We start from the raw sequence: 19,890 nt of genomic DNA, 5'->3' as shown, positions 1-19,890 counted from the left end.
AACATGCAAACTCCGCACAGAGAGGCCCCGGCCGACGGGGATTCGAACCCAGGACCTCCTTGCTGTGAGGCGGCAGTGCTACCCACTGCACCATCCGTGCTGCCCCACTGTTGGTACCTCGAAATTATTTTTACAGTCGGTGAAATTCTTACCATGATGCTCATTAAACAGTGACACAAACATTATACTGAGTCTGAAACGTGTAATTTGGCCAACACAACAGTTACTTTACTAACGTTAGGCAACAGTAAAAAACGTGGCATCAGCTCCTGTGCTAGCAAACTGACTGACCTTTCTGGATGGGTTTTCAAATGTCTGATGAAAATACCATGTTGACATGATTGCATCACGCACTTTATGCAGATTTGTCAGCTGCAAACTCATGCTGTGAATCTCTCGTTCTACCACATCCAAACGATGTTCTATTGGATTCAGATCCGGTCACTGGGAAAGCCACTGAAGAACATTGAACTCATTGTCATGTTCATGGAACCAGTTTGAGATGACTTTTGCTTTGTAATATGGTGCATTCTCAAGCTGGAAGTAGCCATTAGAAGATGGGTACATTGTGGCCATGAAGGGATGCACATAGCCAGCAACAATACTCAAATAGGGTGTGGCATGATTGATTGGTATTAACGGGCCAATAAAACATTCCCGACACCATTACACCACCACCATCACCAGCCTGGACTGTTGACACAAGGCAGGTTGGGTCCATAGGTTCATGCTGCTGGCGCCTAATTCTGACCCTACCATCTATATGCCTCAGTAGAAATTAAAGGCCCGGACACACCAAACCGACGGTCGGCCGTCGGACGTCGGTGGCGCCCTGTCGGCTGAGTCTTTCCGGTGTGTCCCGCACGCCGACACTCCGTTGGCGTGTTTTGGAGGGCTCCGACGCCGATTCAACATGTTGAATCGGCGTCGAAGCCCCCGGAGCCGTCGATGAGAGAGAGCTCTCTGATTGGCTGTCCAGCTAGCGAATCAGTGCACGAGAAGAGAAACGGAAAGCAAGCCATTCCAAAGTTACTATCACTACCAGACATAATTTTCGATTAGTATTACTAAATAGCGAGAGAACAAGGAAATTGCTGCAAACTGTTTGTTGTGAGCGAGACAATGGCTGCTTCTAGGTCCAACGCAATGCAAACGCATTCCCCGGTCTTCCGGTTTCCATTTTTTGAAAGACAAATACAGACTACCGCCACCTGCTGGTGTGGAGAGTTATTACCTCTCACGCAGGCGCAGAACGTACGTGCAACTCGGCCGTCTGCGGACCGTCGTTGCGGTGTGTTCGGCACAGCCAACATTAACGACGCGTATCGACGCGAGGTGATCTTTGTCGGCGCTCCGCGGCCGACCGTCGGTTTGGTGTGTCCGGGCCTTAAGATTCATCAGACCAGGCTAGGTTTTTCCAGCTTTCAACTGTCCAGTTTTGGTGACCTTTACCCACAGCAGCCTCAGCTTTCTATACTTTGGTGACAGACGTGGAACCCAATGTGGTCTTCTGCTGTTGTAGCCCATCTGCCTCATGGTTCGACATGTTGTGCATTCAGAGATGCTTTTCTGCTCACCACAATTGTACAGAGTGTGTGGTTATTTGAGTTAGTGTAACCTTTCTGTCAGCTTGAACCAGTCTGGCCATTCTCTGTTGAGCTCTCTCATCAATAAGGCATTTCGGTCTGCAGAACTGCGGCTGACTGAATGTTTTTTTGTTTTTCGCACCATTCTGAGTAAACTGTAGAGACTGGTGTGTGTGGAAATCCAGGAAATCAGCAGTTACACAATTTTCCCCATTGTGATGGTTGATGTGAATACAATTGAAGCTCCTGACCCATATACTGGTTTTATGCATTGCACTGCTGCCACACGATTAGCTGTTTAGATCTTCGCATGAATAAGTAGGTGTATAGGTGTTCCTAATAAAGTGATCAGTGAGTGTATGTTCAGCAACCTTATTAGGAGCATACTGATTGCTATGGTTGGAACAAAACCAGAATACACAGGGGTCCCACAGGACTGGATGTTGGCAACCACTGCTTTCCTGATTAGAATGGTTACATTACTGTATTCATAATTTTTTACATTGGCAAAACCCATTTCATAGATAAAAACTACATTTTAAATGAAACCATAATCATACCAGCTGTAAACAGGACTGTTGTATCCAATCAGATAACGATAAGCTTATATAAAATAACTCAACAAGGACTGTGTGTTATGTACAGGGTTCACTTTCTGTGTGCTAAGCCCTGGAACAATTAACCTTACAATACCAAGGCAACCACTGGCTTCCTGTGACCTACTATTTTCTGTGACATACTATCTTCAGGGGTACTATCTTGGTTTTCTTTCGGCCCCTCCAAGCCCATAGGTGGCAATCTACTCACTTATTCCTGTAGTAGAGAGCCACACAGAGTGTTCCAAGCAGACTGATTCCAATGGTGATGCAGGAGATGGAGATAACCTGTCTTTTGTACACTTCTTTACTCTCTGTCAGGAAACAAAAGCCAGAGAGAGGTAGAGTCAACACAATATTCTTCATCTGAACAGTGAGTAGGTGCTCAGTTCAATTTCATTGAATTTGTATGGCAGGTTTTACTAAGACAGGTTTTCACAAAGACTCTTTAACAGAAAAAGAAGAGACAATTGGGTAAAAACTAGGCCTGAATCCCCAAAAAGTGAGCAATTGTGAGGTAAAAATTGTGTGTATTTATGTATATTTTGGGATGCCATAATATTTACACCTATCATTTCAAACACAAATGTATCCATTTCAAAAACTAGATATCAGATTTCAAAAACTCAGTGTTTTGTTTTATTATTTCCAGGTGGTGTTGGTAGCTATCTCAATTATAATTGCTTACTATTGCTTGCTATAATAGCCTGCTATTGTGCCAAATTAGCAGTTTGTTAAAACAGGCTACTAAGTCGCATGTATGTATGTATGTATGTACGTATGTACAACATTGTCACTCTCGAGATGTTAATATGGGTTGTTAATACCATTAAACGTGCACAACAGGAATTGGCTTCCTTTTCCTTTTAGCTAACTAGCAAATCCCTTACACACAAAACATCAATAGACATGAATAGACAAAACGAAACAGACATCAATAGACAAACATTCTCCTGTCGGCAGTTGATTTTAGAGTGTTGGGATATTTTGATTGTTTATGAACATGTCAGAACATTGTTTGGCTAGCTCATTAGCTAGCTAGCTGAGCTAGGTGGTTGGCATCCCCATGGAAACAGGTGTGCATCATTCTATGGGTTTGGTTGCTAGGGTGTCCTGATTACTGATGGTTGCTAGTATTATACTGGCTCACTAGCTGACTGGAACCCATCCATCCATCCATCCATCCATCATTACCTGCTTATCCGGAGTCGGGTCGCGGGGGCAGTAGGCAAAGCCGGGTATTCCAGGCGTCCCTTTCCCCAGCAACGCATTCTAGCTCCTCCTGGGGGATCCTGAGGCGTTCCCTGGCCAGGAGAGATATATAATCTCTCCAACGGGCTCTGGGTCTCCCTCGGGGTCTCCGCCCAGTTGGACGAGCCCGGAAAACCTCCAAAGGGAGGCGCCCGGGAGGCATCCTGATCAGATGCCCGAACCACCTCAACTGGCTCCTTTCGACGCGAAGGAGCAGCGGCTCTACTCCGAGCTCCCTCCGGATGTCCGAGCTCCTCACCCTATCTCTAAGGCTGAGCCCGGCCACCCTACGGAGGAAGCTCATTTCGGCCGCTTGTTTACGCGATCTTGTTCTTTCAGTCACTACCCAACGCTCGTGACCATAGGTGAGGGTTGGGACTTAGATCGACCAGTAAATCGAGAGCTTCGCCTTCCGGCTCAGCTCCTTCTTCACCACAACGGTCCGGTGCAATGCCCGCATTACTGCTGACGCTGCACCGATCCGCCTGTCGATCTCACACTCCCTTCTACCCTCACTCGTGAACAAGACCCCGAGATACTTGAACTCCTTCACTTGGGGCAAAGACTCGTTCCCAACCCGGAGGGAGCAATCCACCGTTTTCCGACAGAGAACCATGGCCTCGGACTTGGAGGTGCTGACTCTCATCCCGGCCGCTTCACACTCGGCTGCAAACCGCTCCAGTACGTGCTGAAGGTCACGGTCCGATGAAGCCAGCAGAACCACATCATCCGCAAAAAGCAGAGATGCGATTCTGAGGTCACCAAACCGGACACTCTCCTCACCTCGGCTGCGCCTTGAGATCCTGTCCATGAATACCACAAACAGGACCAGTGACAAGGGGCAACCTTGGCGGAGTCCAACACCCACCGGAAACGTGCTTGACTTTGTGCCGAGAATGCGGACACAGCTCTCACTTTGGTTATACAGGGACCTGATGGCTCGTAACAACGGCCCCGGTACCCCATACTCCCGCAGTACACCCCACAGGGTTCCCCGGGGGACACGGTCGAAAGCCTTCTCCAAGTCCACAAAGCACATGTGGACTGGATGGGCAAACTCCCATGACCCCGCCAGCAACCCTGCCAAGGTAAAGAGCTGGTCCACTGTTCCACGGCCAGGACGGAAGCCACATTGCTCCTCCTGAATCCGAGGTTCGACCGTCGGTCGGAGCCTCCTTTCCAGTACCCTAGAGTAAGCTTTCCCAGGGAGGCTGAGGAGTGTGATACCCCGGTAATTGGAGCACACCCTCCGGTCCCCCTTCTTGAAAATGGGGACCACCACCTCGGTCTGCCACTCTACAGGTACTGTCCCTGACCTCCACGCGACACTGAAGAGGCGTGTCAGCCAAGACAGCCCAACAATGTCCAGAGCCTTCAGCATCTCAGGGCGAATCTCATCTACACCCGGCGACTTGCCACTGAGGAGCTTTTTGACTACCTCAGCAACTTCCGCCAGGGATATAGGTGCAGATTCCCCCGAGTCTTCAGGCTCTGCCTCTTCCACAGAGGACGTGTTGTTCGGGTTCAGGAGCTCCTCGAAGTGCTCTTTCCACCGCCCGACAATATCCCCAGTCCGGGTCAGCAGTTCTCCTCCCCTGCTGAAAACAGCCTGAGACAAGCCCTGCTTTCCCTTTCTGAGTCGTCGGATGGTTTGCCAGAACTTCCTCGAGGCCAACCGAAAGTCCTTCTCCATAGCCTCCCCGAACTCCCATACCCGGGTTTTTGCTTCAGCGACTGCCGAAGCTGCAGCCCTTCTGGCCACCCGGTACCTGCCTGCTGCTTCAGGGGACCCCCGGGCCAGCCAAGCCCGAAAGGCCTTCAGCTTGACGGCCTCCCTCACCGCTGGTGTCCACCAGCGGGTTCTTGGGTTGCCGCCCCGACAGGCACCGATGACCTTCTGGCCACAGCTCCTGCTTGCCGCCTCTGCAATGGAGGCTTTGAACATGGCCCACTCGGACTCCATGTCCCCAGCTTCCCCCGGGATGCGTGAGAAGTTCTTCCGGAGGTGGGAGTTGAAGACCTCGCGAACAGGGGCCTCCGCCAGACGTTCCCAGTTCACCCTCACTACACGTTTGGGTTTACCGGGTCTGTCCGGCAGCCTCCCCGGCCACTTGATCCAACTCACCACCAGGTGGTGATCAGTTGACAGCTCTGCTCCTCTCTTCACCCGAGTGTCCAAGACATACGGCCGCAGGTCCGATGATACGACCACAAAGTCGATCATCGATCTTTGGCCTAAGGTGATCTGGTACCAAGTACACTAATGAGCTACCCTATGCTCGAACATGGTGTTTGTTATCGACAATCCATGACCAGCACAGAAGTCCAATAACAAAACACCGCTTGGGTTCAGATCAGGCAGGCCGTTCCTCCCAATCACCCCCCTCCAGGTTTCTCCGTCATTGCCCACGTGAGCGTTGAGGTCGCCCAGCAGAACTATGGAGTCTCCGGGTGGCACCCTTTCCAGGATACCGCCCAGTAACTCCAAGAAGGCCGGATACTCTGAACTGCCATTTGGTGCATAAGCACAAATGACAGTCAGAGCCTTCCCCCCAGCGACACGTAGTCGCAGAGAGGCGACCCTCTCGTTCCCCGGGTGGAACTCCAACACAGTGGCGCTCAGCCGGTGGCTTGTGAGTATCCCCACACCCGCCCGGCACCTCTCACCTTGAGCAACTCCAGAAAAGAACAGAGTCCAGCCTCTCTCCAGGAGTTTGGTTCCGGAACCAGTACTGTGCGTGGAGGTGAGCCCAACTATATCTAGTTGGTACCGCTCCGCCTCCCGCACTAGCTCCGGTTCCTTCCCCACCAGAGAGGTGACGTTCCACGTCCCCAGAACCAGTCTGCGACGCCGAGGATCAGCACGCCCGGATCTCCGCCTTTGCCTACTGCCCGTTGGACAAAGCACCCGACTCCGATGCCGACCCCTGCAGGTGGTGAGCCCACAGGGCGGCGACCCCACGTGACCAGTTCGGGCTGTGGCCGGCCGGGCCCCATGGGATAAGGCCCGGCCACCAGACGCTCGCCAACGAGCTCCCCTCCCGGGTCTGGCTCCAGCAGGGGGCCCCGGTTTCCCTTTTCCGGGCGAGGTAACTGGGTCTTTGTGTAGCCGTATCATGGAGTCTTTGAATCGCTCTTAGTCCGGCCCCTCCCCCGGGACCAATTTGCCTTGGGAGACCCTATTGGGGGCTAACAGTGCCCCCGACAACCTAGCTCCCAGGATCACCGGGACACACAAACCCCTCCACCACGTTAAGGTGGCGATTCCTCAGATTCCTCGATTCCTCGGAACCCGAAATTTGATATCTAAATTCAGAAACCTGGTATAAAAATTTAAAAAATGTATATCACATTTAATGAAAATTAATATCAATTTTCAAAAACCTGATATCAAATTGAAACAAATTTTGATATCAAGAAAGTTTTTAAAAAAATTTAAAATTTTGAAATGGCTTGCCATAGCTTACACCCTCTTGGCTGACAAGCCCGCGCATACAAAATACTGAGGAACATTTTCACCATCTATTTTACGCGAACATACACTGCCATTGTCAAACTCAAAAGCATGTTTTATGCTATTAAAAAAACATTGGATAGTGATTGCACTATCAGGCACTATTAGACTGAATAAAATTATGAACAGAGGTTACATGTAATTATAGCCTTTATTTTTCAACTTTCCTACTTAGTAATGTTGCATGCAACATCTGTCCAATGATGTATTTCTTCATTTGGTTTCATACATATGGCATAACAGAAAGCTACATTCAGTTTGCCGGTAGTTTGAATTTGCCTGTCAACGAATAAACATGGAATCCTCTGTGAACCTTGCTAGGACAAGCCTGACGGAAGTTATTACAAAGCCAGAATCTTTCTTTCAGTTGTCTGACCAATTTGTGTGTTTTGTCACTGGTGGTGAAAGCACATATATTTAATAAAACTGAGCTTACCATTTCAGCATCAGAAAAAAATAATTGGTTATCAGTTAGGAATTTTTGGTAAACGTGTACAACTTAGTTTCAGTTACATGTTTAAATGTTTAACCATTCACACCCCTAGTTAGTACAATAATAACAAGTGTGGCCACAATGGCACAATGTTAACATAGCACATTTTTTCTTATTTTCATTTCCATCACAGGTCATATTTAAAACCAAAATCTAGACAAATTGTTTTGGATTCAAATTAATTTCTTGATTGATCTTTCCTGGTCCAAATAAGCTAACCAAGAGGACCAGAAGGCAGGGTTTGCACTTTTTGCATCGGTTCCAATACACCAGAAAAGCTTAGAAAAAGTATTTGAATTACATATTTGACCCAGGTCTGAAAATGGGAGCACAAGAATCACACACACTCATTCCGATCAGGTTATTTCCCCACATTTCCAGAAACCAAATCCAAAATGTAACTCATTATCACGAATGCAGCTCCCAGCTGCAGGCAGATATTTGGAGGTGAATTTTACAGTACACTTCTTTTGATGTAGCCAGAGCCAGTCTTATCAGTTTTAAGGCAAGCTAGACCAGTCACTCAATCCACCATGTGCAAATCCACATTGCACGATGTAATGTCCCAATTCCGGTATGCGCACTCTGAATTATACGGTAGACTTCTGTATAGTTCTGAAAGTATTTGTTTTGCACACAGAATCACTGATCACTAAAGCATGTAGTAATGTACAATAAACAAGAAGTAAAATGATGCATGGTTTAAAAAGGCAAGCAAGAAAAAGCGATTTTATCAATTAGTGATTTTGCAAGGATTGAGGAAAAAGATAAAACAAAAGCAAAGCAATAGGGAACCCGAATACAAAATTGTGGAACTGCAGGCAAAAGGGGAGCCATTTGATCATAATACGCAATTTAAATTGAAACAGTTTCAGTTACAAGTATTTTTTCTTGAATTTGCTCTTGCATAACAATACTTGCTTTCTTTGCATTTATTTTGTTCTCAAAATCCATCCATCCATCCATTATCTGAACCCGCTTATCCTGAACAGGGTCACAGGGGGGCTGGAGCCTATCCCAGCATACATTGGGCGAAAGGCAGGAATACACCCTGAACAGGTCGCCAGTCCATCACAGGGCACACACACCATTCACTCACACACGCATACCTACGGGCAATTTAGACTCTCCAATCAGCCTAACCTGCATGTCTTTGGACCGTGGGAGGAAACCAGAGTACCCGGAGGAAACCCACGCAGACACGGGGAGAACATGCAAACTCCACACAGAGAGGCCCCGGCCGACGGGGATTCGAACCCAGGACCTCCTTGCTGTGAGGCGGCAGTGCTACCCACTGCGCCATCCGTGCCGCCTTGCTCTCAAAATGTTTGTGCTTATTTTTCTTTCGCTTTAATTTCTTTGTTTGCAATTCTAATAATTATTTTCTCAATTACGACATTTTTGTTTGCCATTGTGACAAATCAACCCCCATATATTACTCCCTATGTGTTGCAACAAATCACATATTCTAGAAAAATGAGTCTTACTTGGATGTGTGAATGTCTATGCCAGTATCGTGTTTGTGGGTGTATAAATGCGTGTTCAGGTGAGTAGAAGTGAATCCAAAAGTAAGCATGTGTGCAGGGGTGTATGGTCAGGAATATACAGGGTGTGGGAAGAATGCAGTGAAAGAATACTGCATTGCATTGCAAACAGGTTTGTGTTTCTGGTGAGCAGAATATTGTCGATCCAAAGCAAAGCCACAAGTCCAAGCTTCTCCGAGCAAAGCTAACAGATGGACTCAGTGGGAACTGAAGCAAACCCTGGAACCTGAGTCACAGAGATGTATCCCTGCCAGCCTGTCTGCATGCAGAAACCCAGTCAATTCCAATTGATCACAGACGCTAGCCTAAAAGATCTGCTCTGCCAGAGACAAACTCACAGATCTCTTGAAACACAAAATTCCCTTTGAATGGAAATACAATTAATTGCTCAGGCACTGCAGCAACACAAATAAGATTTTGCCATATTGTGCAGTCAGGGGAAAAGGGCATAAGAAGAAAGAGACAAAGAAAGGAGGCCAGGCCTAACTATGACGTATATACTGGACTAGTTTGATTCAAGGGCCAGATATCTAGTTTTTATATTAGAAGACATACAGTATAATTTGATCTGGTAAACTTGCTCATAGTCAATATTGTGACTGGGTAGCTTGCTCTGTTTGACTGTAGGAAGGCTCTCTCTCTAGCCCTGTTCCCCCATCCACAAACATAAAAGGGAAACATCCTTGGGGCAATTAAAAGATATACTGCAGGTCTTATCTCTGTATACAAACATGGGGTGTCCTGAACTTCTCTTCTTTAAAGTTTTATTGCTTTTCTGTCGAAAACCCAAACTATTTGAGTGCCTGAGTCCTAGCCTGGCCACAGAATACCACAAGGATTATGGTCCTTTTAATTTTCAGTTTGAATGCAATCTGTGACATCATTAATTGAATCATTAGTTGAACATGTTGGTGCCTATATTATGGTTGTTGATTGCCAGTTGGAATCAAGTGGAAACAAACTTGGTGCGATTTGGTTTTGTTAAATGGAACATATTTTGCATTAGAGATTACTACTGGCAGGATATTCATGTTTGGTCCTGTTATAAAGAGGCATATTTTAAAAAAGTAACATTATAGTGCTTAGCCCTGCTTCCAACAACAAAAGGCAAATTTAATAAGTAAATTTTTCAGCTTTTAGAAAAAACAGTCCTTGATTGACCCCTCTCCCAACACCTTTAATTTGAGGATATTTACATCCATATGGGGTGATCCACCTAGGAATTACATCCCTTTTTATACATAGTCAGGTATATTCAAATACTTCCTTATTGCAGGTGTAAGACAGATATAAGGATGTTTTGAGTATCTAGTCTTGATTTTAGGCTTTTGATTGCCTTTAGAATCTGTTATTAGTGATTATCACAAAAAGAGGACCAGAGTTTTGCCAAAGAAAGTTATGAGTCTGAGAAATAAGAACAAAAACAGTCAGAGACCAACAATAAGGTTGCCGAAACAAATAGTTTTGAACATGTTGACAAACGGCAATGACCAAAGCCAAGCAAAAGGCAAGACTCAAGACTAGATACTGAAAGTTTTCTTATACCTGCACTAAACAAGCAATTGAATATACCTGATTAATCAGAAACAGCTGAGAAGCCAACTGTCCAATTACTTTCGGTCCCCTACAACGGGGGGTCTATGCATAAAAGCCAAAAGAATGAAAAATGTTCAAATAGTGCCGAAAATTAAATGAGGGTGTTTGAAAATTGTCATAATTTAAATAAATTCCCACTTCCCTGACTGGGGGGAAAGGGAAGTTTCAACATCCCTGATATTACAAAATTGGCGAAATAACCAAACCAATAATATAGCATGATGATGAGAAACTATTTCATATAATGAAAATGGGGATTTCATGTTGTCATTAGGATATACTGATCAGTAGTCTATGCATCTCACCCCCCCAATATTCAAAGTAAAATGACACCCTTGGTTTGATTTACTGATGGTACTGCACATGCTCTCTACCCACTGTCACAGTGTAGGCACTGTGCCAGTTACTGTGCCAACAGAATAAATCTCCCTCACTGATCTCCTGATGCTATGGTCTCTGGGTTTCCATGGAGACCACAGAATATTAATATTCCAAAATGGGTAGAGTTAGAGACCACATGCACTGACATGTGTGTACATATGCATGCATATGTAGATACTTTGCTTTAGCCACCTACAATTTGGGTTAGATTCTTTCAGCAAAATGCACAGACACAGTGAATCTCAATGCTAACAAGCGATTCTCTTACCCATAAACTCAATGCCCAGGTGTTCCGCTGAGAGGGAGGTGAAAAGAAAAAGAAAGATAGATTAGACAATGAAGTGCAATATGCATAAAGCAATACAAATAAGCAATATTTTTGTGCTTTCACAGTGTACATTTCCAATGAAAATTATAACAATTTGAAGAAATTGCACAACTACATTCTACATACAGAACTGTACATACACACTACATGCACAGAATACGAAAATGCCATAAACATTTACGTGTTCACAGCCAAAATACATAAACAACCCTTCTGTCAAAATGTATCAATCACCCTGCAATGACTCCAACTGTATATTTATAATTTAATAATTCTTGTGCAGTATACAGTTGCCAGATTGCAGGATTGCTGTAGTGAGGTCTAGTAAAAATCCTGCATTATGAATTTGGACAGTTACAGTAAGCCAAGTTTTCAGAAAGCCGTTCTCTCCGTTTCCACAATGCATACTCCGCAAGAAACAGAGGCGAGCCAATCCAGGGTGGGTACCACTGCAGATTAGTCAGTTTCACAACTATAGATGTCCCTAATTCTGCTGATCTCAGATCACGAGTGTATTTCAGCCACATAACTGGATTCTGTAGGGCTAACCCCAAAGCTCAGCACCATGAAGCATTGACCAGCACAGCCAAATAACACACACTATCATCAAGTATGAGTTGTGAGTACTTTCATATTATCAAAGCTATATCACTGAAAATATGGGATGTTTTTTACTGAGTGACCTTGCTGCCCAGAGAGAATGGCTTGTACTCATGCTGTCTCATATAAAGCAGGTTCAGATCGAGCTGCATTAAAAATACAACAAAACAATTTCTTCTTCCTTCAAATACAGTCTCTTTAGCCTCTAAATCCTGCTTGAGAGTGTCTGTAAAGCTCTCCGCATAATGTCATCACCGCTGTCACATCCATCAGTCTGTTATCCACAATGAGAACATGGCAGTTAGCAGATGACAGCATAAATTGAAGCAAGTGTGGTGTGGAGGCTCCCTAATAGACTGTGACAGAGAGAGAGCACAACAGATCCTCCTGCTCACTCTTCCTGCTCACTCTCCCATAGCCTTCTTCAACCTTCTTCTAGCATCAGCCTCAGGCAACACAGGACACTGCCTGAACCGAAATCCCTGCACCCCCTCTATCCCTCCATTTGTGAAAGATATGTCTCAAAAGCTGTACAATACTGAATGCTGCTAACAGATTGAAAATCAATTTTGATGGACGTTAACTACAGTAGCCAGCTAGCTTCAGCATAATGCTGAAACTAGGTTGAATAATCAAACTATCTACCAAATTCATTACTGCCAATTTTGAAAACGTTCAGTTAGCATATGAATCATTTCATCCAGCAATAACTTACAAATCATTCTACTGCAAGCTAGCCTGCTTGGTTTCTTTACTGCTTGCTGGTTAGTAAGGATGAAAATAGATTTAGCTGAATAGCAGATTTTTTCTTTACAGTTTCCTAAATAGCGAATGTATTGAACATTCAAGTTTTGTTGCTCTAAATCAACATGTAAACTAACTTCTCAGAGAAACAATGCAGAGAAGCTAGGCATCGTCAGTGTACCAAAGCAGGTGCTTTTAATATCCCCCCAATATCAATGTCTGACCCACTCCGAAATCAGCAAAACAGCTTGCTGGAGGGGGCTAGCAAAGAGTCTCTTCTGTAATTGCTGATAAACAATGCAGCCAAGCTTTTGACACCCACGTTAGCACGTTAGCCTGCTGGAGGAAACTTACATGAAGGTCTCAGTGAGTCTCAGTATCTCACTCATACCCACAGTCTCTGTTTATTCAGTGTCTCATTTCTTACAATGTGTCAGTGCTCTGTCATGTTTCCCATGACCTGGGGACAATAAGCTGAACAGTATGCAATAAGAACTGTGCAGGGACGTGTGGGGCAAGTTGGGAGCAATATGATTGTTATTCACTGATCCCAGCTCACGGGACATTTAAAATTCAGTTGCATCCCAACAAGTGATCCATTCAACGTAATTACCTCTGAAAGGCCTTCCAGAGTACTGGCTAGAAGCCACCATATTCTGGGTTTAAATACATTGAATATATATGGGTCTGTATGTTAAAATATTTTCACATTTATTTACAGAAACTCTATATTACTGTATACTGAACAAATCCTTACTGTAGAACTTGTATAGAGAATGTAGCTGTCAGGTCAATATTTCCATACAGTAATTAATACATCTTACACCTATCTGGCCTATTTGACTGCCAAAATTTTCCATCCACAATGGAAAACACTATGCTAACTTTGATGTTCTTAAAATGTATGTTATTTTCAATGTTGATCTTGTTTTTAATAGCTTTACAATAGTCCCATTTGCATTTTCATGTTTGTGGGAACTTTATCTGACAATTTGAAAATTTAAGTGCAAAGTCCATTCGACCTTTCATCTTCCATACATGACACAACCCTATCATAATGAAAATGAAAATGAAATCCATCATGTTTGTGCATTTGAAACAACAAAATTCAAATAAAGAAATGCAAACCCTCCTTCAAAAGTGCTGTCAGTCAACGGACAACGTAGCTGAGAAGTGTAAAGAAAATTTGATTGTATTAAAAATGAATAATAATGAATAATTAATGAAAAGAATAGCTGGCAGACTATGATAATTTCTAGCTCATATTATGCTACATTATGCTATGTCTTTTTTCGTTCTTTATTATCCAGTCATGGCGGACAAAATGCTCAATACTCTTGGCCCACTTTTAACCCCTTAAGTATCGCCCGTTTTCTTGACACAAGCTTAAAAACGGGGTACAATTGGCTACTAAATTGGGAGAAAAAGGGAAACAATTAGAAAATAAAACTTAAGACTGGACAAAGATTAGTGTAGCTGTGACTGGTGCACTTAGAATTACAATGGAGCCAAGTCACAACACTGGACAAATCCAGAAACAGCATTCTCCCTCTCTATCCCAAACTCCCTCTCCTTGAAGATATCCTCAGACAGCAACAGGTCGAGAAGATAATAAAAAATAAGTACAATAATCACAATAATAACATATTATAGAATAATATATTAATTGAGGTTTTTATAATTCAAATGCAGGCTGGTTGTTTATTTATAAGCATACTGAATAATAACATTTTGAGAATGTATTTAGATGCTCACGTCACTGAAAATGCCCTCTATTGTGTTGTCATCTTCCACTGAAATATTAATTCAGATGAGAGACTCCTTGGAACTTCTCCAAAGGAAGTCCTCTATTAAGAATTTTTTGTTGTAAAACAACAACCTTTTTTGGGATAAAATCAAAAAAATAGTTTTTGCGAAGTGCAACGGACTCCATGTGTGTATTCAAAATGCTACAGTTTTGTTACGCAGGCGAAAATATTTTGTTTCGCTTTATGCAAGCCTAAGAAATTATACACTGTTGAAAACATAGTTATTAGCTATGCTTTATAGGTTCTAATTCTAAAAAGCTACAATAATCTGTATCCACTCAAAAACAGAAAATATTTTCAATGAGAAAGAAAATATTAAGTTAATTTATTCAAAATAATTTATTTAAAAAAAACTTTCCAAGTTCGACTGAATGGCCTGTTGCTGTCAACCCTTTTATATGTTTTTTATGTTTATGTAAATACTGTCGTTATCCAAGTCTCTGGTGTGTGTTACCATTTTGCCAAGGCTTAATTTAAGAGTTGTGCAAATGGGGAACAAATTGCCTTTTACATTAGATTTAAAGGGCTAACTACAGATTGATTGATAAATAAGACTTGATAAGCAGCTTTGCTTTCAAAAATGGAAACAATAAAATCCTAAAAATACCCATCCCTACTCCTTACACAATGGGAAACAGCTACCCTTTACGCACTGAGGCACATCTGTCAGTTTGATGATGAATTGCAGTTGCTCATTACACTCCGAGTCACAGCTCTTTGCTGTTTGTGGAACTCTAGAAAATATATGTCAGCCATCTATCCAGGGAACCATGGGTAATGACAGAATCTGAGATGCAATAGCAGTAGAAAAGCCCTTTCAGAGGAGCAAAGAAAAACAGAATGTTAACAAAGAAGCACAAAACAGCTGTCTCTGTTGAGTTCACAAGAAAAACAAAAAATAGTTTTAAAGGGAAAATTCAGAGTGAAAGCTCCCATTTGAACCAGAGCTCCTCCATGATGGAATGGGGACATGGAACTTCCACTTAACCAATAGATGTGTTTGTTCCATCTGTTTTCATCTGTGATGTGTTCAAACAAGATCTACAAGCTCTTTAAGAAGATACAGGCAATCAGAAAAAAAAAATAACAGGCTAAAATATGATTTTATATCAATTCTTACAACCATATTCATATACAGTATCATTTCATATAATTTTGCATGTAGGTTTGCTTCTGACCACCTATTTAAACTGCTTCCAGCACTGTCAATTAACAAAATGCATCCATCAGTGTGTTGAGCAACAAATGTGTCTTATTTTACATGAGAAAGCGCCATTTGTTTCATTTTCCCTCTCCCTCTTGCCCTTAACTTTCTTGATTCAGATGGAGCCAAAGCACAATTATAGTTGGACAGATAAGAAATGTATTGTATAATAAGATACATGCATTGTAGAATAAGCAGAGTTCTTAAATGATTTTCACTACTTGTGTTGATACTATGTTCAGTCACCCAGTCAATCCATAACTTTGTGCTGTTTCAGTGTGTGTGTGTGTGTGTGTGTGTGTGTTTGTGCTCGCATGCGTGTGTGTGTGTGTGTCTGTGTACTTGCATACATTTTTATGCATACAAGCTGGCATGCAATCATTAAAAGGTGAGAACACATACCTGGCTCTGACAAAATTGAGTCTGTCTTTGGGAGAAACTGGTTACAGCGAATGCCTTGATATCCTTCTTTACACCTGAGGGATGAGGGACAGAGAGGGACAGAAAAAGAGAGATACAGAGTTACCATAAGTGAACATTACAAGAATTATAAGGAAAGAACAAAGTACAAGGACAAAGATAAATATCGCATCAGACAAAGATAAATATCACATCAGTTTCACATCAGAGAAACTATTCACAGTAACAAAGGATACATAGGAGATATTACACTACAACCACAATAGTTCATTTTAAATACACTTACTGCAGTGTTGGCCCTATGAGTGTCAGTTCCTGAGCTATAGGTAGCTTGTCTAGTTCAACAGAATTGATTCATGTACCCACAGTGATCTAATTTAATAAAGATTATGAACAGATTATGAAATGCAGCTAATGTAAGGTGCAATATTAATTTCTTCAGTCATAACAAATTGAGCGTGCTTCTCTCTTGCCGTGCTGTGGTTTTACACTGGTTTCGTGTTTCATTTGCCGCTTCTTCCACAGTTTTGTTTCTTCCACAGTAATTACTTGTTGTTTGCACAACCACCACCAGGTGGCATATGTTAGCGTGCTAATGCACAGCGATCTGATGTACTTGCAGGTTCCGACAGTAGAGGGGCAATATGGCAGTGCCCTATTGAGAAGCTTGCATTATCATGAAAGAGCTGAGAAGTCTGTTTCCGGAACTAAATATAGTGCCAAAATACTCGCCAGAGGGAACCGGACATTTGAATCATGGTTATGTTTTGTTTCTGTTCATACACAACCCAGATGAAAAGTTTTAACCATGGATTTCTTTGTAAGAATTGCAATTTATGTCTCTTTTTCTCAGAATGTGGACAACCTTGGTGGAAAATCCGCTAGGACCAGTTTGAAATTATACTATTTCAAAATATAGCTTGATGGTCAAAGTGTGTGTGTGTGATGGAGCTTGGGGGTGTACTATGAAAGTGAGATTACAGGGTTGGCGAGCTAACCAAACCCTTCATATAAGTTGCTAACTTGGTTAGGTGATTAGATATTTGATGTTTTGGGATAAAGTCAGGACATTCGGTTTCATGAAGGGATTTCACAATTTAGATGGCTTGTTGCTGGGGCAACAGTGTCTTAAGCACAAACCTGCAAAACCCCCAGGTCCAAAGTTTAAGTCAGGAGGATAACATGTATGTAGCCAATATAAACCACCGGATGAAATCGCACTCAGACAGCAGAAATTAGTTCAGATGTTGTAAGCGAGCTTCTTGTCGACGAACAAGCCAACTTTGTAAGAATGTTTATGAGCACCTCTGATTTAGTCGTGAGGGAATCATTTACCTCCAGTGATTAACAGAAGTGCACATTGCAAAGTGAAGCCTGCAGTTACTGTATTTAGCTCTCACAAAGGCACATTTTGGTTACGAATTAAGATATTATTCATAAGAATACTTCTATTAACTTGCTGTTTTGATAATGCCATCGCACTGAAACAATGAATTATTGCCACATATTTAGGAAACACGGCTACACTGATGGTGATTTTTTAAATGTCTCCACACATTATTTAAGCATTCAATCCAAATAATCTGAAAAAACCATGAACAGTGCTCCTTTAGCTTTCAGTAAACAAATTTTTGTTAAAAATATGGTGTAAAACTTACAAGGAGAAAGTGCTAGTGTGTTGTTGGCCTTTACTCCCCATATAAGGTTAGTAGCTAGCATAAGCCAATAACACTAACCCATGCAATTTGCTTTTTAACAGTACTTGATGAGTAGAACGATAAAAACGAAAGCATTTGATTACGGTCAACGGCACTGAAAATGTCGGAACCTCACAATTATTTATTATAAATATTAATATTAAACTGCCTAGTAGCTGAAGAACATTTAGTATCATCAAGAAAACCTGCTCTCTCCGGACCCCTTTCCAGTACCTAATTGGTTAAGTACAGGTGGCAAGCATGCTGCCTGCAAAGACTTTGTGACAAGCTGAACTTAAATTTCCCCTTCTCTCTCAAGTAATGATTGACTTTGGCATTCACACACTTTGCATGAATTAACTCGGCTTCAACATTCTGAGTATTGAATATGCCTTCCGGCCTATTAGTAACCTCCTTCTTGGTAAAATTGCAAAACAAAGTAGCAATTTAAGACATCAGCAATATCTTTATTCTTATACAGCAGTTCTCCTGTCACACTCCATGCTCAGTCTTTGTGTTTTCAGTTTTTTTGCCTTGTTTTTTTCTCTTTCCGTAGTCTTGCTATTCATTAATTCGTTTCACCTGTTTCTCGTTACCTGTTCTCTGCACTTTGCTGGTTGGTACCTTGCATGACAGCCAATCGCTGTTGGTGTGTGAGTGTGTGTATGAATGGGTGAATGAGAAGCATCAATTGTACAGCGCTTTGGATAAAGGCGCTATATAAATGCCAACCATTCAGCATTCACTTTGCTTCGTTTTTTGGATCTCAATTCTTTGAACACGGTACCTTTGCCCATTCTACCTGCCTTACTGTGTTTGGACTATTGCCTGTGATCTCGACCAAGATTCGGATTACTGATGTTATACCTGTTAGCCCCGTGATTGGAATTTTGCTTGTGACCCCAACTACAAACTTCATTACCTCTGCTGAACCAGTCTGCCTGTGTTTGATCATTGCCTGCCAGACCTGCTTTTTGAAGAATAAAGACACTTATTCTGCCTATATCCGTTATATTGGTTCTTCTGTCCTGATGGCTGACCGAACAATCTGCCCAGAAATGGAACCAGCAACCCAGTATATCACCTGAGCAGCTATCCAACTCATGGGTCAGAGGGTGGGACAACACCAGATGGAGCTCCGGTCCATCCAATCTCTCCTATCAAACTTGCCCGTGTGACAAGTTTCGCCAACTCCGTCCCTAGAACCCAGGCTGCTCAAATTACTGGATGCAAACAGTTGCAGCTGTTCCAGTGATGCCCCAAAGCTACTCCAAACCAGGCCTTCCTCCTCTGGCGCATTATGCTGGTGAGCCGAGTTACTGACGGTCCTTACTCTCGCTGTATTGTTTGGTGTTCAGGTTGCAGCCTTCTTTGTTTTCCTGAGTGGCTTATGCTATAACATTGCTGGCTGGGAAGGCACGCAAGTGAGGGACAGCTTTTTGGGACTTTGGGCTCCTGATTGGACTGACTTTCCTTCCTTCTTGGGACTCTGGGCTCCTTTCTTCTTCCTGATGAAGAAAGACTTTGGTCTTAGTCAGCCGTCTGCTGTGCGGCACTTGTCAGCTGATCATCCTCTGTCAAGAGAGTAGTACAGTTTCAATTGAATTTTTAACTCTGGCAGCATCTGCTGGCTGGAATAACGAAGCTCTCTATGATACGTTTCTAAACTGACTTTCAGATGAGACAAACTCACGACCTGTGAACTTCCTCTATCGACTTTGCCATCTGGGTGGATTCTCGTTTGCGGGAGGGCACCACATAGATCAACCCACTTCATCCCAGTCTTCATGAGAGAGAAAGAGATGTGTGGATGATCAATTGTGTTTGTACTGGGCCGGCCCTGGGCACTGTATTGCCTATTGTGCTGTTAAAAGGAAACACCCATCCGTGATTGAGGAAACTCGCCTCCATGGACTCTGCCTCCTCTGCCTCCTGCTTCTGAATGCTGTGATTTCCAGGAAAGGAGCCCAACAATTTGATTCCAGGGGCCAATGCCAACTTCATGTGCCATTCCTTGGTCAGCTGATTGAAGGTTCCCACTTCCCATCTGATGACAGCTCTCCGAACCAACACACTCACTGGTGCACCCCTGGCTGAAGTTGACTATGTCACTACCCCCATGGAGATT

General features: G+C 43.2%; 1 protein-coding gene across 2 annotated transcripts in view; it reads right to left on the bottom strand.

The window, feature by feature from the left end:
* The window catches only part of nrg3b (neuregulin 3b), a 184,009-nt gene that overhangs the window by 14,788 nt on the left and 149,331 nt on the right, over nt 1–19,890 (bottom strand). For both annotated transcript variants that reach the window (XM_061232045.1, XM_061232044.1), the window contains exons 3-5: nt 16,048–16,121; nt 11,230–11,256; nt 2,394–2,496 (exon numbers count right to left, since the gene is read on the bottom strand). In XM_061232045.1, coding sequence (XP_061088029.1) covers nt 2,394–2,496; nt 11,230–11,256; nt 16,048–16,121 — 204 coding nt within the window. The remainder of the gene's footprint in view (nt 1–2,393; nt 2,497–11,229; nt 11,257–16,047; nt 16,122–19,890) is intronic.

Source organism: Conger conger, chromosome 2 (assembly GCF_963514075.1).
Source record: "Conger conger chromosome 2, fConCon1.1, whole genome shotgun sequence".
NCBI classification, from domain to species: Eukaryota; Metazoa; Chordata; class Actinopteri; order Anguilliformes; family Congridae; genus Conger; species Conger conger.
This window is presented reverse-complemented; position numbering and strand designations above follow the sequence as displayed.